Here is a 22931-nt window from a genome sequence, read left to right on the forward strand (position 1 = left end):
AAGAATTGTTTACAAGATTTTTACATGAAATTTGAAGCAGGAATGAGATGAGAGTATGGCATTTTCTTCCATGCACACCTGTCGGTTGGATTTATATGGCTCTGGTAACCTGTTCCTGTTTGGCTGTCTTGCCTCCCAAGCAGAGGGTACTCCCCTCTAGGCTTCTTTCTCGCTTGGCCTAAAGACAGTGCTTTCTGTGGCTGGGCAGCAGAAATGGGCATGTTCTTTTTGGTACTGGAAAAATGAGTCCCTGTCTCAGCCCTTTCACGTAAGGCATGGAATCACCCAGTTGGAGAGTCTGGTAGGGAGAGGTGGTCATTCAGTGCTGCCCTACTACATGCCTGAACCTCTGATGCAACTACTGGTATCCACAATCTGTCCTGTATGTGGCCCTGGAATAAATTATGTCTTTAATCCCATACCCCAAAAATGGAAATGTCTAGTGATTCACTTGCATTTTTTTCCTAATGAGAAAGTATGTACCTCATTTCCCAACAAGCTTACCTGTCTGACTTAGCTTACATGAACTCAGAGCTCCCTTAGGTTCTGAGTTAGATGAACATATTAGTTGTGACCTTCAGGCTCTCAGCCAGATAATCAGGAGCACTGATTAGCAAGCTGTACCTTGTGCCTTGGGACACTCAAGCCTTGGTGCCATCAGCTGAAAACAAGACTCCTGACTCCTAACAGCCTAGTGACTTCATAACTGTCCTAATACAGTGGATTTTCCAGGGAAGACTGCCATAGCAGTAGCTATGTACCCCCAACTAAGTGTTCCACTAGCATTTCTCAATCCAGGTTCAGCTTTTAGAATTCTATCCCAGCCCAATAGTTCCACCCACCTGCCTGGTCTCTGTTGTAGATGGGCTCCTTCAATCCATCATATGACAAGATCTTCAGTCACCTTCAAGATGTAAAGTACAAAGGTGAGTGGTCCTTGGCTGTTTATTCACTCTCTTTGGAGAAGGATTTAGTGAACCTTATGTCTGTCATTGGAGGCTTGTGTACTGTTATGATACTGAACGGATTTCAGCAGAGCATCCAGACTCAGACAGACTAGGAAGAAAGGCCTGGTGATCTACTTTGGAAAATCAGCCATTGAAAACCCTATGGTTCACAACTGTTCATTCCACAACTGATCATGGGGATAGTGAAGGACCAGGCAGTTCATGATGTGGTCATTATGAGTTGGGGGCCAACTCCATAGCAGCTAACAAGAACAACATGTGACCTTAGGAAAACAAAGGCAGGAGCAGGTGCTGTCTGTGTTTACTGGGTTAAGGGAAGCAGATTGTTGAACAGCATTGTGATGAAATCCTGGAGCTGGATGGCCCAGAATGGGGCTAGTTCACTTTCCTAAGCTCAGTCATATGCTCAGCTCACCTCTGCCATATGGAGTGAGGCTAACACCATTGCCCCCAACATATCTCTCCAGGCCAAGAAGTGCTCATTCCAGGTTTCAACATTGAAGAACTGATTCCTGAGAGACCTGAAGAGTACTACCGCTACAGAGGATCTCTGACCACACCTCCTTGTCACCCCACTGTGCTCTGGACTGTTTTTCGAAACCCTGTACATATTTCCCAGGAACAGGTAACTGTCATCCCATCTGAATCAGAGGCCACACTGTACCTTGGTACTTATCATAATTCATTGACTTGATCTCCTCAGAGTCTCATTAGCAGCTATCCAAAATCTCTCCAAATATTGAAGGTGCCTTTGAGTGCTAGAAGGAGCTCTGGTGGCACAGTGCCTAAGACATTTGACTGCTAACCAGAAGGTTGTCGGTTCAAACCCACCAGCCACTTCATGGAAGGAAGATGAGGCAATCTACCTCTGTAAGATTTACTGCTTTGGAAACCCAGTGGGGGTCACTATGCATTGGAATTGACTTGATGGCAATGGGTTTGATTTTTTGGGGTTTTTGAGTACTAGAGTTCCTAGGTGGTGCATTTGGTTGACACACTTAGCTGCTGACAGAGAGGTTGGAGGCTCAAGTCTGTCCAGAAGCACCTCAGAACAAAGGGCTGGCAATCTATGTCTAAAAAATCAGCCACTGAAAATTCTCCAGAAGCCGGTTTCACTCTGACATGCATAAGGTCACCATGAGTTGGAATCTACTCAGCACCAACAGTTCTTGGAGTTTTGCATCCTGCTTGCAGAAATTACAGAGTGAGCTTCAAAAGTGGAGCCACCAAGTCAAGCTAGGGAAGTGAATGCTTGCAAAAAACATTGTAAAGTTGTATTTCCTAACATAGCCCTCAGTGGTTGGATGGTATTCACTTCCCAGACAGGAGAGAGCATGGTTCCTTTACATGGGCAGGTTAAAGATAGGATTGTGTTAAAACATTTAACAAACAGCAAACCTGAGATTAGACCCCATCCACTTGCCATTGAGTTGATTCTAACTTATAGCGACTCTGTAGGACAGAGTAGAACTGCCCCATAGGGTTTCCAAGGCTATAAATCTTTACAGAAGCAGATTGCTTCATCTCTCTCCCGCAGAGCAGCTGGTGGGTTCTAACCACTGACCTTTTAGTTAGTGGCCAAATGTTTTAACCACTGCACCACCAGAGCTCCTTTCTGGGATTATAGGAATGAGTAAATCAGAGTTCCTGTCCTCAAGAAACCCATAGTCTAATGCAAAACCGGGGAATAAAATCCTCAGCAATAATGTGTAACCCTCTTACTTTATAGATGATGGAAATGAAGGTAAGAGAGTTTAAGAAACTTTTGGAATCATCCACTGGTTAGTGAGAAGCTGAGACCCAAAGCCAGGTCTTCTGAGTCCCAGGTCACTACTCATTGTTCTAGTCCACAGCCAAAAGTCACAAAGAAGAAAAATGTCTCCACAAGCAGACAGGACCAGGGCAGCACTAAACACTGGCTCATGGTCTCCTGCCTCCCTGCTGCTGCCTGAGATCAGGACGGCATCACTGTTGCTCCTTCTTTTTTACTATGAGCTTCTGATGTGAGTAACCTAGATAAATGGCAGCGGTAGGTGGACAGAAATAAAGACGTGATGAATCAGAGAGAAAATGTGCGGGGAAGCAGTAACATCCTAACCCAGAAACTGCCTTGGAAATGGATTATATAATCTATGTGGGTGTATGGAAGTTACATGGAGCTAGGCGTCAGATGGCCTGTGAAACTCTTGCTTTCCTCCTTTTATTCCTTTTGATGTGGCCATTAGAACAAGCCCACAGGCCCCTCAGATTTAGAGCTGAGTTCCAATTCAGGCTCATGAGAGGAGAAGCTGAGGAGCTTCCACCCACCCACGGTAATTAGGAACTAATAACACTGACCTTCCCTGAGCCTCAGAAGGTGGGAGGACAGACCCAGCAGTGCCTAGGCACCCCCAGGGTGTAGGGAGCAGTTCTTTGGCTTTACCACTGCTTTCTAATGCATCACCCATCAGCATCTGGGGGTTGGTTCCAGGTTCTTCTCTCAGATAGGCGAGGTGAGGGCTGACAGCTCTCTTCCCCAAGCAGGCAAAGTAAAGGAGTGTCACTGTGCCTCCAGGGTATGTTTTTGCCCTTTTTCTCAGCTGCTGGCTTTGGAGACAGCTCTGTACTGCACACATGTGAGTGATCCTTCCCCCAGAGAGATGGTCAACAACTTCCGGCAAGTCCAGAAGTTTGACGAGAGACTGGTGTATGTCTCCTTCCGACAAGGTGAGGAGATGCAATTTTTGTGGGGGAGCGTGGTATCAAGATGTCCATTTTGTATGAATCCAGAGACCTTATCCTCTCTTTGCCACGGATACTTCTAGAAGATTGGTTAAGAGTATCCTGGCTGCCAACGGAATGTCCAGCAGCTATTTGGTGTGGGTTTCTTTGGGTCTCTTCATTGTTCTTGACATCCCTGAGACTGCAAGGAAATCCAACTCTGGGCCTCCAGGTGTGCAGACTAAACCCCTCCTGAAACCTGAAAACCTCCTCCAAATTGGAGAGAAGATGTTCTTGGAACCTTTCTGCTCAGGAGAGTTATCCCTTTCTACTAAGACACATGAGGATCCTTTTCATGAGATCGAACTTTGTGCTTCTCATCCTAGGCTTTCCTGGCATCCACACTCTGTTTCTACAGCCTCCCCCATCTTGTACCTTGCCAGGCAATTCACAGCACCTCCAGCCCCACCTAAGGATGCTCCTTTGTTAAACATAAGATAGAGGGACACAGTCCTTCAGTGGCTGCAAGCAGTTCATATTGTAAATGTAGCAGGGCGCTGGAGGCAAGAAAACACCTCCTTGACTGCCCTTTGGTCATATCTTTTCCTGAGCTTGGATATACACAGCCACATATTCTACAGCAAATGGAGCTTAATAGCCTGGTTTATTCTTAATGCTACAAGAGCTCAGTTCTTCCTTTTAAACTTATAACCGTAACTCCCCAGAAGGAATTTAACATTTCATTTCTACTTTCTCTACTGCTGGAAACTGGGGGTCAGGGAAGGGGCCAAGAGGGCATTCTTGAAATCCACATCCTTCTTTAAACCTTAGAGTTCACTTGAGTGGCTCCCAGCTTGGGAATCTCAGGTAGTCAGAAGCAGGGAAGGTCCTGTGGAAATTTCACTTCAACCATCTTCATCACTTGTGGACTGAACTGGGCCAGGCATTCATATTTAGAAAACTCATTAAACCACTTGTCAGAGAATTGGGTCTTCTCTTCTTACCTGGTGCCCCTTTGTTGGTGCTCCTTTCTGATATTATGAGATTATAACTATCCCCTCCTAAACTTAGCTGGAGGTTGTTTTTCTGAGGTCCTTGCAGAAAAGCTATAGACACATGACCTTCTGAACTGACCATACATATGGTCAGAATTATGGCCTTCTCTTTCAGTTACTTAATCAGCAGCTGCCCAAGAATCCATCTTTTGTATTCTCCTCTCCAGAAACCGTTAGTTAATCTTTCCCTCAGTTTCTCTGTCTGAAAACTGAATCTGTCAACAGTGGCCCTTCCCAAGAATTGAGAACGTACATGCTGGTGAGTACCAACTTCTTTTCCAGGAAATGCTTTAGGATGCACAGAATTAGAATTACCCCTTTGTAATCTATTCTGGATGTAGCTTTCTCTTTTCTCATTCTTTTAAATGGAATATGTAGTACTCAAGGGTTAAGTTGAAACTCTTCCATTTTTAAATAAAATTGAAAACCTAAAAATTCTGCCTGAAGATCAGGGACTTTGGCCACACTGATCCGGTAGAATTCTGCTTGGGAGGCAAGGACTCTATTATCAGCTCTGTTTTATGAGCTAGTCTATACAAGACCAAGTCAGAGGGAGTAGGGCAACAAGTATTCTTCCTACAGTCAATAGAAGGAGCCTTGGAGGCACAACGGTTAGTGTTTGCCTGCTAACTGAAAGATTGGCAGTTCAAACCCATGTAGCTATTCCAAGGGAGAAAGATCTGGCAATCTGCTCCCATTAAGATCACAGCCTAGAAAACTTATGGGACAGTTCTACTCTGTCACATGGGGTCACTATAAGTAGAAATCGACTTGACAACATCATAGGAGCTCTGGTGGCATAGTGCTTGAGGCATTTGACTGCTAACCAGAAGGCTGGCAAATCAAACCCACCAGCCACTCTTTGAAAGGAAGATGGGACAATCTACTTCTGTAGTGATACTCCTTGGAAACCAAGGAGGGGTCGCTATGAGTTGGACCCGACTCGACAGCAGGGAGTTAGGTTTTTTTTTTGGTTTGACAATATAATCAGGAGACCCAAGGTCAAGGCCTGGCTTTATTTTCTTCTGACTGTGTGATGTAGGTAAATCACATCTTCTTTGGCCTTGATTTCCTTAGCCATAGACGAGGGGGTTAGATAAGGCATTGCATTGTGATTCTAAGTGGACACTAACAACTGCCAATCCTGACTTTACGTTGCAGGGACAGTGTTTGAGGGCAGTTACAGAGGATTGGAAGAAACCATGCAGGAAATTGAGTCTGACATCCAAGAGTAACCCCCAGATGTAATGATGGGGATAATTAGCCATCTTCTTAGACTGGCTCAGGTCTAAGTTGCTGCTTGTAGAGGGGGCAGTGCAGTCAGGCTTGTAGCAGAATGCTTCAATAGACCCTTTCAGTCTGGTCAGGGCAGCTTGGGAACCTCTTAGAAATAGCTTGCAGACCGACTCCTAGCCTAGGACATCAAGATGCAAGCCCAAATGCAACTTTGGCTCTGCCCCTCGGTGCACAGATGCTTAGAGCTGCTGCTTTGCTTCCAAGAGGCCCACCTGGGCCCTGCTCTCTCCTTGGAGTAAGAATCCCTAGCAGTCCAAGGCAAATCTGTTCATTTGGAGGGTGATTATAGAAACTTGGCCACAATTCTCTCTTCCTTCTCACTTGCCAAAGACACAGGGAGCAAGGGGGCTCTTTCCCAAGAAAGCAAAGCCCCACACCTCATCCTCCACAGGCACTACACTCACGTGGGCCTTCCTGTACCCAACCTGGAGCAGCCTCAAGCTGCTGGATCGTCCAGTTTCAGGTTTATGGGGCCAGCCTGTTTGTCAATATGAACCTTGAGCAGTTTGGACCCAATCCTTGGTAGATTCTTCTTCCCCTGAGACATGTTTGTAATTAGGGTCTGATTTATTCAGGTTTTTTTTTTTGTGGCTGTTGACAAGAACTGTGATGTCAGCAAATTCTGCCAGGTTCAAGGTAATGTTCAGGAAGTGCTCTGGGAAGGAAAGTACATGGACTTTGGGAGGAGGATCTAAGGTTTAACCAAAAGGGGCAGTTGGGACTGACTTGTTTAACTGGAGCCTGCTATGCACCTAAGGAGCTTTTGGTGATGCAGTAAAAGGTCAGTGATTTGAACCTACCAGCCACTCTGCAGGAGGAAGATGAGGCAGTCTGCTTCCATAAAGATTTATAGCCTTAGATACCCAGTAGCATTCCTCCAATTATGGCAATCCAAAATATCTCCACACACATTGCCAGACATCTCCTGATTGAGGACCACTGCCATAGGAGTTATACAATGACTTTCCTACACCCTGAATTAAGATGTTTGTTGTTGTTTTTTTGAATTCCTATCATTTGTTGTTGTTGTTATTTGCCATCGAGTCGGACCCGACTCATAGCGACCCCTCCTTGGGTTTCCGAGGCAGTATCACTACGGAAGTAGATTGCCCCATCTTCCTTCCGAGGAGTGGCTGGTGGGTTTGAACCGCCAGCCTTCTGGTTAGCAATCAAGTGCCTTAGCCACTATGCTACCAGAGCTCCCATTCCTATCATAGGATTCTAGAATTTTATATCACATGCCCTGGTCTCTGTTCTGTTATAGTATGACATTTTCAGTCCAGTAATAGCTACTCCTGAAATAATAAAGTTGAAGTTACTAAGATAGCACAACCAAACCCAAGAGAAACCTTGTTCCTCATCTTCATTTTCTTTTTATATAATGGTAGATTGAAGACTCATAGAAGTGGGATTAGAGAGAATTGTTAGCCCTTGAGAGAGGAGAAACTCACAAATCCCTTTATCTGGGGTCCCATTGCACCTTTTTTCAGAATTCCCTCATTCTTTTCCTCCCTGCCTTTTTTGTACCAACTTTTTCTTTCTTATATGTTATACTTCTCCTTGCCTTTGGTTAAAATATCCACTCTTTAGGACAAGGTGGAAGTCATGCCAGACACTTTTTCAGCTCTTAAAAAGATCCTCTTCCAGAGGGAAGACTTGATCTAAATATTGGAAACAAGATTTACTTTCCTCAAGGTGGGATCCTGGACTGGGAGCTACCTCCTGGGACCAGTCCCGATTTCCTAGGATTCAAATGCCCTAAGTGAGGAAAGGAGAAAGAGCTTAGAGGCAGCTATACAGTCCACAAGGGCCAAGGCTTAGAAATTTGACCTGATCCTTGGTTTCTTTGAGTTGACCTCTTCTTAGCCAATAACAAACAAGAGCCCATCCAACCTAAATAGTGGTATTACCAAGCACTATTCCCAACATGTCTGGATAAGGAAAATCTGAGGGATAACCGGAAGCCAAACAGTTTCTATAATCATGTTTTTAGTGGGCTTGCTCTGAGCAACTGCATGTCAACTGCTGCAGAGCCCAGAGGCAGCTGAGGCACAGGTAGGCAGGTGCTAGATGGTAAAGGAGCAGGATTCTTACCAATGGCAAATCTGTGCAGCAGCACGATTAAAATCTGCTTGACCCTGAGTGACCTGGGTAGTTTTATAAAACCTTAAAAAAAAAAAAATTTTTACAAAGCTAAGATGGCTAATTATTTATTTCTTTTAAATACTAACTGGATTGTATGCTTTGTGGTTATTGACCTTGTGTTTCTAAAATTCCTATTTATAAATAAAGGCTATTAGATGGAAGAGTTGCATTGATTCTTCCAAAGTTTCCAAAGAGGAGTTCCTACCATCAAGTACCTAGACCTGGACACATGGATAGTAAGGCACAGTCATCAAATGTGCTAAAACATGATGTCCTAGTCCCTTCATCTAACCTAATTCAGCATATATCGTATTACCTGAGCACTCCCCAGGTTAGGCACTGTGGGGGGCTGGAAGCAGGAAGCCCCACCATGCATGGTCTTCTTGCTCCTAATGAGTCCCTGGCCAGAGCAGACCATGTTCAGGAAGGACAGCTGGGAAAAGGTTAGGCAGAAAGCTGGAACTGCTTTTGTGCTTTGGTCCCAGCTGATCTTTCCAGCATTGTCTCCCTGTGACACCCATCCATGCCCTCTAGACCCCTGCCAGGCCAAAGCATAGAGCCTCCCCTTAACATAGCAGGGGCATTCAAGGCTTTTGTACACACTATTCTCCTTTGGGATGCCCCTCTACCTCTTCCCCTGGAAAATTTTTCAAGACCCAACTCTAACCATCTCTCCTCTGAAGTCATCCCCGTTCCCCTGAAGATGACTTCCATTCTCCTTCTTTAGCGCTTCCAGAACAAATTGTTCATTTCTGTTATTGTGCTTTACACCACAGAATAGTTACTTATTACCACACAGTTTAAAAAAGAAAAAAAAAAATATATGCATTACACACACATTGCAAGCTCCTTTAAGGGCAGAGATGATTGGCCTCCTCCTCATTCTTTATGCCTGGCATTTGCCTGGTACTCATTACAGGTTTATAAGAATGTAATAGATCCACTTCTCCACTCTCCCCTGCAGGGTCTTCTCTGCAGAATGATCTGAACATAAGCCTGGCCAGTAGTCAAATTTTCATTTTCATTTTCTTAAGTCATATTTTCATTTCTTAAGTCATATTTTGCTTTGTTACCACTTTGCCAACAAATCAATCAATCCACTTTGTTTAAGAAAAATTAAAGAGTAGAACGTAGCTGTCAAGCTTTAACGGCCTGGGAGGGAGTTGCCTAAAGGGGCTGTCTTGCTTTCTGATTGCTGCTCTGGCCAGAGCTCCTGGTAGCATAGTGCCTAAGGCACTTGACTGCTAACCAGAAAGCTGGCGGTTCAAACCCACAAGCTACTCCTCGGAAGGAAGGTCGGGCAATCTACTTCTGTAGTGATATCTGGCCTGATAGGTAGAAAAGGCCTCAGGCCCACTGCCCGCCATTCCGTCAGCACAGACAGACTTGGAGTCCTCAGCACCAGTGCTGTTATAGCCCAGGCCGATTGCATTTAGACTTAGGCCCCTCGGAGCAGTATGGGTTTCTGTTCTTGGCCCACATTCCTGCAATCTGGAAGACCAAGCCCTCAGCCCATACAATGGCTGCATGAAACCAGCTGCCTTGTGCAGTCTGCTATCTTTTTTGGAAGATTTCTTTGTAGAGATAGTTTTTTTGTTGGGTTGCATCGTTTTAATAAGAGAAAACTCTCCAGTTAAACATATCTTCCAAACACAGGAATGTTGTGTGGTTGAGGGCATCTTCCTTGCTTTCTTGCCAAAGCATCATCCAAAGTGCAAACTAGCATTTCAATTACTTAGCTCAGTGACTTTTATTAAGCAGGATAATAGGATTTTTTAGTACCTTAAACTGGATTTTATGTAAACTATCAAACCCCTGGTAAATCTTAAACTCTCCTGACCTCCTTTACAAAACTGGAGACTGCTAGAGACCTATATAAGGTCCCTGGGTGACTCAAAGCGTTTGCACTCATCCGAAAGGTTGGCAGTTGGAACCCACCCAGCAGCATTGTGGGAGAAAGGCCTGGCAATCTGCTTCCATAAAGACTACAGCTAAGAAACCCTTAGGGAGCAGTTCTGTTCTGTAATGCATGGGGTTACCGTGAGTCATGAGAGAGCTTGATATATGCTCTATGTTATTACTACATAACATGCCACCTTCAGAAACAGTCCAAACTTGAAAATAAGACTGAAAGGAAAAAGATGGTATTCCACATTCAAACAGAGTCACAGATAGATATAGAGAACACTAGACCTCTGTTCTAGGAACCGCAAGCTGTGTAAGCAAGGTGCTAGTTCTTCCAGCGGGACTGTTCTGTGTTTGCACTTGAGGCTTCAGGAGACCTCAAAAACAGTTACCCAGCATCCCTGGGTCCAGCAAGATGCCAGTGGAAGATGCAGCTCTTGCCGCCTTGGAGCCACCCCAGAACAGGTAGCAATGCCCTTGTGGCAAGTGGCTCATCTACCTCCTCCAGGTGTCTGTACCTTCCTGAAGGAAGCCTGCACCACCGAATTCTCTGTGTGATTTCCACCTCTGTGTCATACTGCCCCATCTCTGCTCACCCTGACATGAACCCCAGGCACTATATGGGGAGCAGGCAGCTCTCCCTGCACTGTGGCCAGGTGACTTCTGTGAAGCTGCCTGTCTCTGTTTCTTCTGTCTCTCCCATTGTTCTTCAGTGGGAACTGCCTATCTTATTCCCCATTTGAGAATAACCATTTCTTTTTTGAATCTGAAAATAAGTTTCTCTGGCTCTACCTGCCCCACCTGCACAGCATCTCTGAGGCTGCCCTCTTCAGCATCCCAGAGGCTGGGTTCTCACCAGCAAAGGCTCTGCTGTGATTCAGACTTTGGCTTCTCCCTCTGGGCTATAGATCTTCAATCACTCTTGAATTGTTCTCCCTGTACCATAGTGTCCAGGCCTTTCCCTCTCCCTGTAGTCAGCAAGATGTTGTGGCATCTGCCTCAATGGGTCCAGGCCCTACAGACTTGGTCCATCTCTGCAGAAGAAGCCCTGCTTCCTTGAAAGTTGGTTGAGGTTGGTTGGTGCTTTCTTTTCTGAGAAGGGGACAGCATGTCAACAACCTCTTCCTACCCTGAGCTTCATGAGTTTGTAGAATATTAGATGACGCCTTCACCAGCATTTCTCTTCCTTTCTGCTTGCTCAGCCAAAGCTGCTTTGTTTTGCTGCATCAAACGTATCTGTCCCAGTCTTTAGGGCTTTCCTTGTCTTCATGGCTTCTTCGTCTCATTTCATTGTCTCCAGAGAGAGGCAATTTAGAATCCTGACAAGTGATCATCTAGAAGCAAGAAGCCCAAGTGAGAGGAATGGATTAAATAGGTATAGTCCCTGACTTATGACGTATTTGCATTACAATGAACTGCACTTAGGGCCATCTACTTGTTTGCTTTTATTTGTACATCTTATTAGTAATATGTACTACATACAGTGTTACAGCACATAATCTGCTGAAATAATCATTCTCAGATGTGCACTTGCAAATGTTCAGTGGTATGATTTACTGTTCAAAACAATACCATGTAGCAGGCTATGAAAACTGAAAAAAAAGAAAAAAGATATTCGACTTAACATCAGAACTGACTTACGATGGAGTTGACAGAACAGAACCCTGTCATGAGTGGGGGACTACCTGTACGTGATTGTTTTTAGGGCCTATTACAGCTCAAGAGACTGCAGAATGAATGAAGAGAGCCAGACCCTCCAGATAAACCACCAAGCTGGGTTATGTGCCCTTGAGAAATATCCTTTCTCTGGGGGCCTTGATTTCCACAGACTTCACTTAGCTCCCTAAGACCACAGCCTGAGGGGAACACTTTCTCCATCCTCAGATTGGGCTGCTTTGCTGTTTGGGGGCTGTTTGGCTTTTAGGATGTTTGAGGTGACTGTGAAAGGGATGACTTTAGAAACTGTCTAATTTGTACCCTCAGCCAAGTGGGTAGGCTCACTGGTAACAGACTTATGTGGTGAGAACTGGTTTGGCACTGCAGCATCTGGAGCTGTAGAAACAAAGAATAAAAATGTATTCCATCAAAAGGCTTAGAAAAGAAACCAAACTTACTATTTATTTATTTATTTTTTTAAGATCCTGAGGACCAAGGTCTTCGGGTAACTTAAAAAAAAAAAAAAATCAAAATTATTCTGTGCAGAGGCTCCGGACCATAAAGGGAACAGAGTGTGTGTTGTACAAACACTGATGCTTTCCCCAGGTGGGGGCCCATGTCCTGAGCATTCACCCAAGCCACAGACTGGTCTTTCTATTCAGTTTATGACAAGAGGTCTGGGCTGGGAATCTGGCCAGGGAAACCACTCGCTCTGCCACTTGGGAGGCTATGGGCGGCTGCTGGTAGCAGATGAGAGCAGGATGAATAGGCCTTCCTGGTCTTTGTGCAAAGCTCTTTCCCACAGCTACTCTACTCACAACAGCCTGGGGCCACCTGGGGAAGCCAGACCAGGGCATCTCAGGGATTGGCCTTGGACCAGCGAGGCTTCATAGGTCCAGATGGGATTGCAGAAGAGGACAACAGGGAAAGGATGTGGGGCTGATGGATGGCTCAAGGGAGATCAGCCAGACTCTGGTCATAGGGCAAGAGAAGGGGGTTGGCCAAAGCCTTTCCCTTTAGCCTCAGGCCTGGTTCCCAAAGGTGTTGAGCACTCTGAGGGCAGAGTCCCTGGCCCTCTGCTGGCGTCTCACAGTTGGCCAGGGCTCTCCCAGCATCTCAGTCAACACACAGGCTGTATGGGTAGCAGACTCTCCTACAGCTTGGGCCAGGCCACCATCTGCACAACTGTGCCTTCCAATGTGAGTTAGAACAAGCACCTCCTTCTCCTTACACCTGTCTTGGAAACAAGAGGATATCTGTAAACAGAGATTGAGAGAATGGGGAAGAACCTAGAACTTTCAAGGCTGGCCTCCTCTGTCTTACTCAAGAAGATGGGCTCACATATGACCCTCCCCTGGGGAGGTCCCCAGTGGGCCGACTGTGGCACTTCATCATATGTAGCTGGGCACTATTTCAGCTGTACTGAGGACTCTTAACTAACCCCTTCATCCCCAACAGAAGCTTGCCGGAAGAAGCCATAAGCCTTAATTGTCTGGTTCCATATAGCAGAGAAGGGAGGCTGGTATGGAAGGGGAGTTTCTTGAGTTTGTCCAGGAGAACCAAAGCAAAAATAGAATTGCACTGTGAAGACAAGACTTGATACAGGAGGGATGGGGATGGGGAGAAGTCTGGTGGCAGGTTGTAGCTGGGTTTCACCAGCTGCACCCAACCAGAACCTGGCAGATTCATTGCTTAAGAAGAGCAGGTGCCAGAAAAGTCAACAGTAACCTACCCAAGTAGAACTCTGATTCCTCTCACCTTCTATATTGTGTTAAAAACTGGAGTCTTGCTCGAGCAAAGAGATTGCTGTGATAGAGAAGCACTGGAAGGAGGAGATCAAGGTATGGTTCCCTAGCTAGACAATTTCCTGTACTACAATCACCTGAGCCAAGGGTGAACACTCCCCAAAGGTTTGCATAACCCCAGTACTTCCAACCAAACAAAGGTAGAGCTTTGCTCAACACATTGGTCAAATTCAGCACAATTTGACTCTGGGTTAATTCCTGTCTTTTCCTTCCCCCTTTTAAGTGCAAGACCTTACCTACGCAGGACTGAGTATGGGTATGTGGTTGGCCAGCCGGCTGTGCATGCTGCAGTGGGATAATCACTGATTCTGGGTGTGATCTTGGCCTGTAACTCTTCCAGCCCATGCTCTCTGCTTTTCTATGCTGTCACTCTGGCTCCTGACCACCTCCCCCCCTTGCTATGGGTCTTACTCTCCAGTTACTCTTTGATTCAAAAATGAACTGCCAATCAAATGCTCCCCTAATGAAAGACCTAATCACCCTACAGTGTGGGCACATTGAAAGAACCTTTCCAAAACCTATGTTGGCCATACTTGGAGACCGTTGCCTAAAAACATGCCTGAGTCTAGCGTGGGCCCTTTTGGGTGACTGGCTATGGACCTTGACCATGGGCTGGCTACTGGTTGTTTGGAACTGCTTAGAACTATGCAATGGAATCTGGGGACAAAGCTAATAAAGAGGCATCTAATGGGCCTTAAGGAGCTCTGGTGGCATAGTGCCTAAGGCGTTTGACTGCTAACCAGAAGGTTGGTGGTTCAAACCCACCAGCCACTCTGTGGAAGGAAGACTGGACAATCTACTTCTGTAAAGATTTACCACCTCGGAAACCCAAAAGGGGTCGCTATGAGTCAGAATCGACTTGGTGGCAATGAGGTGGTTTTTTTTTTTTTTTTTTTTTAAATGGGCCTTAAATCCAGCAAGCTAACGCAGAGTAAATTCTCATCATGTAGCCCAGGGTTTCTCAAAGTGCGGTTCATGGCCTATCTGCATCAGCAGGAGATGTTTGGTTAAAATGCAGATTCCTGAGCCCTACTCCAGACACACTGAATAAGTCTCTGAGGGCAGGGTTCAGAAAGTCTACATTTTAAACAAGCTCTTCAGATGATCCTTGTGCAGACTTGAGAACCCCTGCTGGAGAATCTCAACGGTTTACAAACGACCCCTTTAAGCACTCCAGGCATGTCCTCCTACGCCAAAGACCAGAATCTGAGAGCAGAGCTGGGGAAATAACGCCTTTCTGTGGATGATCACAAGCTGCCACTTGATTTCACACCTGTGTGGAGTGGGAGGAGACGAAGGGGAGGGGAGGAGTATAATGTAATGTGGTATGTCAACTTCTTTCCTAGGCGTCATCCTTTCTGTAGCCCTGGCTGGCATTGTTGGCATCTGTGTTGTCCTAGGAGTATCCATTTGGCTTTTCCGAAGGAAGAAGAGGTAAGGTTTTTTTTATTTGGAATGGGTGTGGGTGGCTTATATATGTCCATGAGCACTGACTGCGAAGGTAGCCTTTAAGTCTTCAGAGTGCAGACTCCCGGTCACCTGTTCCAGTATTTATCCTGGCAGTGCTGTTCCCAAAACCCTGGCATCCAGGCTTCTGTTGCATGAGATGCTGGTTGTGTAAGGGTCATTGTGCTAAGAGTTGGAAGTGTGTGCACCAGCCTTACTGACTTTGCTAATTAGCTGTATGACCTTGAACAAGTCTCTTGATCTTGGGGAAGTCCCATTTTTGTAAACACAACTAGCAAGTCTGTTTTCTTACTAAGCTTTACATCTGGTTTTCCTTCTATGAATCCAAAGAGGAAAATGAAGGAAAACATGATCTCTCACCCATATTAGCTATCGATGCCCTTTGCCTTTGCTTGTATTGTCACATTTGGTTTTTCCTAAAACCTAATTTATTATTCCTGGTATGGAACAAGAAGTCACCAGGAACCCTATTATGGAACCAAAGGTTTGAAAAGTGGAATGATGAGACTTTTTTCAAAACATAGGTCTAGAACTGTAAGGTGTTAAAAGAGAGCAGTTGGAAAATGAATAGGTCTGTTTTGGTTATTCCTTTATTTGGGGGCATTCCCTCCCAAGACTGACAGAATTGAAGAAGGGTCCCTAAGAGAGGAATCTGACATCTAAATTGTGTCTCAATCCATAGCTGAGTCAGCCTGCCCTCTGACTCTCTCCACTTTGACTAACAAGCCTTATGTGTTCTTGTTCTAGTAGCAAAAAAGGGGACAGCAACAAAGGAGTCATTTACAAACCAGCCATCAAGACGGAGACTGAGGCCCATGCCTGAGGTCCCGTGCACTCCCAGGCACGACCACACAAGGACTTTGCCCTGGATGCCACACACTTTGGCTCTCTGGACACTTGAAACACCTGAAGGGGTTCTCTGCCACTCAACATGCCAGCACACCAGACACTCGGGGGCCTCTAAGTTGTGCGAGGGCCACCCTGGTGTGATCAGTGGATGGGAAGAGTTCTCTGATCAGGAAGCAGACTCTGAGCTATTTGCCACATCTGTGTGGGATCATTAAGTGGTCTGTATTCTGGGGTCACAGACCAGGCTGCCTGCTGGTAAGCTGTTATTGGTTGGAAAACACACTGATCCAGGGGTCCACTCAAGTGTGGTTTCAAGTGTCCTGAAAATTCTGCTTTTGCTCTTCAAGCTTTCAGACCAGAATGTGTACTCTTTGCTTAGGTTTTGCTTTGGAAACTCAGTTTCTTTCCTCAGGAGGAGTTGTCTTCCTCTGATTTCTTGTGCTATGACAGGACCTTGGGTCTGACTTCACAACAGGGGGGGAAGAGTTGTTGTAAGAGTCAAGTGGTCAGAGGTGAGAAAAAAACAAGCAATATACTTTGTAATATATGAGAGACATTTTCAAAGTCCTCTGGGTCAGAAACACTGAATAGATCCTAGAGAAAGGCTGTTTGAAGTTCCATTCCTGAATGGGGATGGAAAGGGAGAATGAGAAAATACAGATGGGCTGGGGAGACTATCACTTTGCAAATAGAATTTCTATTTACTTAAATAGAAATCGCTAAGCCACAAACAGGAGAAGGTCAAAGTATTAAGTGGAAATCCAGCCTCTTGTCAGTTGGGCAATTCTGTTTTGCACTCGACAGATTTTATAAATAATTAGGCCGTTCCTTGAAAATGTGTTGCTGCTTTCTCCCTCCTAGAATAGAAGTGAGTTCTGAGATGACTCAGATGGATTTGGAGCCCAGAGGAAAGAAGCAGAAGCAAAATGACTATAGAGTTTTGTCTCTTTGGCCCCCATTCCATTTCTGCTCAGCTCTGTGGTGACCCTCCTGTCAACCTGGAATTAGGGCTTAACCTACTTCTCTGACTTTGAGGAGGTCAAATTGTGGCTCAGTTCAAATATAAGGTCAAGCTAGAAAAGCAAGAAGCTATCTATGCAGGGCTGGCATCACTGTAGCATTTAGGGACCAATATAATGGAATAACAAGGACTCCCAATGGCTCAGTGGTTGAGCACTCGGCTGCTAAACCAGAGGTTGGCAATTCGAACCTACCAGCCACTCCATGGGAGAAAGATGAGGCAGTCTGCTTCTGTAAAGTTTTACAGTCTTGGAAACCCTATGGGGGCAGTTCTCTTCTGTCCTATAGGGTTGCTAGGAGTTGAAGGTGACTCGAAGGACACAGGTCTAATAAGGGAATGTTACAAAGATGCTTCATGTTCTCTCCACTCACAAACAGTGTTTCTGAGAAGACTCCAGTCCTTCATATTCCTCCCATAGATGTGAGAACTGTGTGGAGACCAGTTAGTTCCATGATTGAGAAGGAGGCTCTTCCACCAACCCCTATTTGCTGGCACCTCACGGTTCACAGAGAACTTTCTGACTCACAATCTCAGTTTGACAGTATGGAATGTCCTCTTCAAACATACATTTCTTTATAACATTGTTTTCCTTCTACTGCTCCCTCTGACTCTGAGAATTCCCTCCTCTCTTCTTTTCACAGCACTGGTAAGCCTTATGTCTCTATATCCTGCTTTGCCTGGCACAGTTGCAAGTGGCCCAGTGAGAGGCATGGATGTTTTGTGTGCAGGCATCCTCTGACAGCCTTGGAGCCAAGGTCAGCATCCCAGCCCTGCTGTGAACACACCCGCTGCACTCCAGTGGGCAGCAGGGGCAGCCCTCAGGCCCGAGCATTGTGAATTAGGGAATCGTTTCTTGGCCTTAGACCAAAGTTGCCAATCAGAAAAAAACCACTCCAGACCAGTGGAAATTTCTTTCAAAAGGCTCTCTAGATAGTGCATGGGTAAAGTTTGGGAGAGAACAGAGAGATTATTGTACCTAGCACAAGGACTGTTCATAAAAAGGGAGATATACCGGGTAGTGAAAACAGTGGCATTTCTCCTTCCCTCTTTTCCCCCCATTCAGCACAGGTTCACAGCCCTCACAGCTGAGACAAAACAAGCCTAGAGAGGCAGAAAGAATGTTCCAAGAATCCACGCTGTCAACTACTTTGCGAATTTTCATAGGACTTTTGATCATCTGACTTTGGACTTGGGAAACCTTTCTTCAGGTTCTCATTCCACTGATAAGAGTGCTGTGGTGTGTGAGGCTCACCACTTCTCACTCATTCCTCATCTCTAGGTAGGGAGAGAGGGCAAAGAAAAAAAGGGAAAAAAAGCTAATAGGCCAAGGCAAGGGACATGGGAAGGTTTGGCTCTGATGGTACAGTGCCTAAGGCATTTGACTTCTAAGCAAAAAGTTGGCAGTTTAAACCCACCAGCAACTCCACAGAAGAAAGATGGGCAATCTGCTTCCATAAAGATTTATCACCTCAGAAACCCAGTGGGGGTCACTATGAGTCGGAATCAACTTGATGGCAGTGGGGTTTTGCTTTTTGTTTGTTTTGCCTCTCACTAATGGGGAATCCCAAGTCTCTTTGTTCTATTTCTTTCATATTATCTGGTAAAAAAAACCTACTCCTGTTTCTTTCACCATCATTCTAGAATTTTGCTGCATTATTGACACTATTAATCTCATTTTCAAGTTCAGATCTCCAATTTTTCCCATCACCTAAACTTTCTGAAGGCTTCCTGACAGGCCTTCGGGAGCACCTCCACTTGGGGGAGCCAGAGTCTGCAGCACCCCCCGGCCCTGTGCCTCCGACCGCAGGCCACTGTGATTATGGTCCGTTTATCACTTCTCTGTTTATTGTAAGAATAACTATAATGAAGATACACACGACAAATATGAAAAATTCTAAATAAAATGTTTTTTCACGTCAGACTGATTTATCAGAGGTGAGGTTAAAGCATTCTTATTGGCAAAGTACTTTGAAGTTCCCTGTCTAGGTATTAGGTCATTAATCACAATGAATAAAAAGTTCACCAGGATCTAATGTCATTCATGCCAAGGTCTTAGAACCTGCTTTCAAGGGAAAATACACTGATGTATTTAAGATCCTTGGGTGGCATAAACGGTTTGTGCTCAACTAACATAAAGCAGTTCAAACCCACCCAACAGTGATGCAAAAGAAAGGCCTGGTGATCTGCTTCTATAAAAATTACAGCCAAGAAAACTGTATGGAGCAGTTCTGTCCGTGACACATGGGGTCACTGTGAGTCAGAATCAACTTGATAATAACAGGTTTGGGGATTTTTGGGGGTTTTTTGCACTTACTCACTTTACTGAGGGTGGAGGACTATGACCTGTGTGCAGCCACAGGTCACACAGCTTGTTAGCTAGTAGGGCTAGGAAGTGTGAGGATGAGAGCCTTGGGTTGGCAGAGGAAACTCAAGTCCTCCTTCAGTTTGGCCATTGCTTTATCTTCCTAGCCCCACTAGCAGTCAGGGAAGGGCTCAGCGAGGTGGTAGGATCTGTACTGGCCTTAAAGAAGAAGATTTGGACAGATGCAGAGGAAAGAGGGAGACATTCCTCACCAAAGTGATGTGAACACAGACAACAGATCTTAAGACTCTTTTCACTCCTAAGAGTAAAAAGCACTGCACCTAGTAGGTGGACAGTATTTGGCCTCTTTATCTTATTTTGGATCTTCCATTTAATCTCTTGTCTCAATCTAGCTTTCTCATTTCAGTTTGCTAAATGAGTGGCAGCCCTGTAAAAGCTACAAATAGGCACCATCATTGTTTGTGAGTTATTTGGAAAAGCTTCCAATTTTCTTTTCAGTTGCCTCAGAACTGAGATAGGTGAACTGTTCAAAGGTAATGTTGCTGGGGTAGGTGACATAGCAGCTGGCCCAGCTTTGGACCAGGGGTTAGAACCATTTGCAGTACTGGGGACACAATTTCTACAGAACGCTCATCCCTTGGACCTGTGCCTACCCTACTGGTTGGGGTAGGGAGGACATTTCCTGGAACCAGCAAGGAGGAACAACCATCATCTCCCTTCCCTCATCACAACCTTTCTTGTGATTTCCCAAGTCCATGATTCACCTGGGTTGAGGAACAGAAAGTATGATGATGAGAGCCTCGGCCTGGCAGAGGAAACTCAAGTTGTCCTTTAGTTTGGCCATTACCTTCTCATCTTGATGTCATTTTTGAGTGCTGTTAGGTTGATTTTGACTCTGTGACCCCATGTGACAGAGTAGAACTGCCCCACAGGTTTTTCTTGATTATATTGTTCTGGTTACCTAGTGCCACTCTGACAAGAATATACCACAAATAGGATGGCCTTAACAAACAGGAGTTTATTCTCTTACAGTTTGGAGGCTTTAAGTCCAAGTTCAAAGTGCCAGGCTCTACAAGCTGGGTGAAAGCCCCTCAACCTTGGGGTCCAGCTCTGCCTCCTACTCCTGGCCCACTGGAGCTAGAGGCGTTTCTTCACTCAGACAGCTGCTGGCTGCTGAGGTTGACAAGTAAAAAGTTACAGTCCCAATGTTACCAAACCACACAGCAGGCCATTAACTTAAGTCCATTGTAAGTCCCAAGGTCAGCAGAACATGGTAGGCTGCTGAACAACGACATGGCTACATGCAGGGTCCAAGCGTGCCATAAGCAAAAGACCATTCCCCAAGGCTTCTACTTATATACAGGAAGCAGACCACATTCCCTAAGGCAGCTATTCAGCTGCTTGTGGTAGATCCCACCATGGAGTTGACTGCCAGTCTCATCATGGGGAATAACTACCACCAGCTGGCCAGCCACACAACAAGGCCCAGCCAAGTTGACACACAAACATAACTACCACAGTAATATTTACAGGAGCAGATTGCCAGATCTTTCTCCCATGGAGACGCTGGGTGGGTTTGAACCTCCATTAGCAGCTGAATGCTTAACTGATGAGCCACCAGGGCTCTGTTTTCTTAGCTAAATAAACAATCTAGAGCAGCACAGTCCAGTATAATGAAGTATCATGCAAGCTGCATGTGTAGTTTTAAACTCAAGGAGCTCTGGTGATGTAGTGGTTAAACCATTTGACTGCTAACCAGAAGGTCAGTGGTTCAAACCCACCAGCTGCTTCCTGGAAGAAAGATGGGAAGTCTTGCTTCTATAAAGATTTACAGCCTTGGGAACCCAATGGAGGCTGCTATGAGTCAGAACTGACTTGATGGCAGTGGGTTTGGTTTGGTTTAAGTAGCCACACTTAAAAAAAAAAAAAAATTGGTAACACCAACTTTAATATAAAAAGATTCCAAATAATTTCAACATGTAATCAATACATTAAAATTACATAGGTTTTATTTTCTTTTTCCTAGAAAGTGTTTGAAATGTGGTGTGTATTTTATAAAGACAATAAAGTTTCTCACTAGCCCCATTCCAAGTGTCCCTACCATAGTGGACAACAGATAGGAAATGCTAATCTCCTTTCAGATGCCCTTTGAGAAGGTTAAACCTAGAAGACTTCCACACAAAAATAAACCCTGGAAGAAAGTTTTGGAGGACAGAAGGGGTCAGGGATATGGAGGAAAGTTGTTATGTGCCATCGAGTCAGACCCGACTCATAGTGACCCTTCCTTGGGTTTCCAAGGCAGTATCACTACGGAAGTAGATTGTCCCATCTTCCTTCCGAGGAGTGGCTGGTGGGTTTGAACCACCAGCCTTCTATTAGCAGTCAAGTGCCTCAGGCACTATGCTAACAGAGCTCCTATGGAGGAAAGGGCAGAGGGGAAATCAGGCAGGCCAAGGCCAGCAAAGTAGAACACAGCAGACCTGGCTTTTCTCATACACGCCTCCTCGCCTGGCATTCCAGACATGCCCTGGCCACACCCTTTGGGTCCTTGTGCTCATAGTGACTCAGTCAAGGGCACCCTGCACCTTAGCAGGAGCTCAGGCTGCAGGCACGTGGGCACCTGAATAAGTGAAGAAGGACTTTGTTGCAGGACCCTTGTCAGGTGCTCACTGCTCCCACCCCCACCCATCTCCTGATCTGCTCCAAGCTCTAATGTTCCCACACGGGGCAAGGTGATTTTACTCTTCCGGAGCCTGCCAGCCCTTTTATTCTTCTGGAGCCTGCCAGCCCTAAGTGGACAAAGTTCTACAAACTCTCAAAAGTGTGAAACAAAGCAGTTGCCATAGAGTGGATTTAGACTCAGCAATCCTATAGGGCACAGTAGACTGCCCCATAGGGTTTCCAAGGCTGTAATCTTTATGGAAGCAGACTGCCACATCTTTCTCCCCTGCACGCTGGTGGGTTCCAACCACAGACCAGAGTCACTTAAATGGTTAGCTCTGCTTGTCTTTCAAGATTCTGGGAGAAGCCTTGAGATTTGCTGTCAGACCTCTGGAGCCGCCTGTGCAATCAGGGCTGCCTGAGCACCACCATCCACACTGATCCTCCCGGATTCAGCAGGTGCAGGGTGTTAGGCCCAGATCACACCTCTGAGAAGGGTCCCCATGCTCTACTCATGCCCTTTTATTACAGAATGATAAAGGCCAAAGTACTCTGATGTACTGAACTATTCACCATAAAACATGATTGCAACCAGGTCAGCTTATCATTATGACTGCAGGTCAACCAGGGATTTAGTAATGCCTCTCACTTGTATACACTTCATTGTTTCAGTGCACCTTTGCACACATGGCAACAACCCAGAGAGAGAAGGAGCACTGCCCCAACCTTATACATGGGAGATGAGGGCTCTGAGCCACCGGCTAAGCCAAGTTCACACAGTGGCTACAGCACTGGGATGACCACTGACAGCACTAGGTCCAACTCCACAGCTCCAGTGACAGGAGAATACCTTCTTGTAATAAAATTTGCCATGCTCATCCCAATCATGTGGCATGCTCATAAAACCCTATAGACTAAAGGCACTAATTGCATTTGTGCCAATGATCTCTGGGCAGTCAAGGACAACCTCCTGCCCGCAATCTGTAAGGTAGTATCAAACCTCAGCCTCTGCTCAGGAAAAGTCAGGCCAAGGATGACCAGCTCCAAGTGGGCAAACCAGTCAGCTCAGCTGCTGGGATA

At 45.6% G+C, this 22931-nt stretch overlaps 1 protein-coding gene across 1 annotated transcript in view; it reads left to right on the top strand.

Moving 5' to 3' along the window:
- CA12 (carbonic anhydrase 12) overlaps positions 1–15820 on the top strand; it is a 78598-nt gene extending 62778 nt beyond the window's left edge. The window contains exons 6-11 of the mRNA XM_007958022.1: positions 863–926; positions 1436–1593; positions 3548–3674; positions 13754–13786; positions 14877–14964; positions 15748–15820. Coding sequence (XP_007956213.1) covers positions 863–926; positions 1436–1593; positions 3548–3674; positions 13754–13786; positions 14877–14964; positions 15748–15820 — 543 coding nt within the window. The remainder of the gene's footprint in view (positions 1–862; positions 927–1435; positions 1594–3547; positions 3675–13753; positions 13787–14876; positions 14965–15747) is intronic.
- The last annotated feature ends 7111 nt before the right edge of the window (positions 15821–22931 follow it).

The sequence above is a fragment of the Orycteropus afer genome, unplaced genomic scaffold (assembly GCF_000298275.1).
Source record: "Orycteropus afer afer isolate SDZICR_OR568_19922 unplaced genomic scaffold, OryAfe1.0 scaffold00015, whole genome shotgun sequence".
NCBI classification, from domain to species: domain Eukaryota; kingdom Metazoa; phylum Chordata; class Mammalia; order Tubulidentata; family Orycteropodidae; genus Orycteropus; species Orycteropus afer.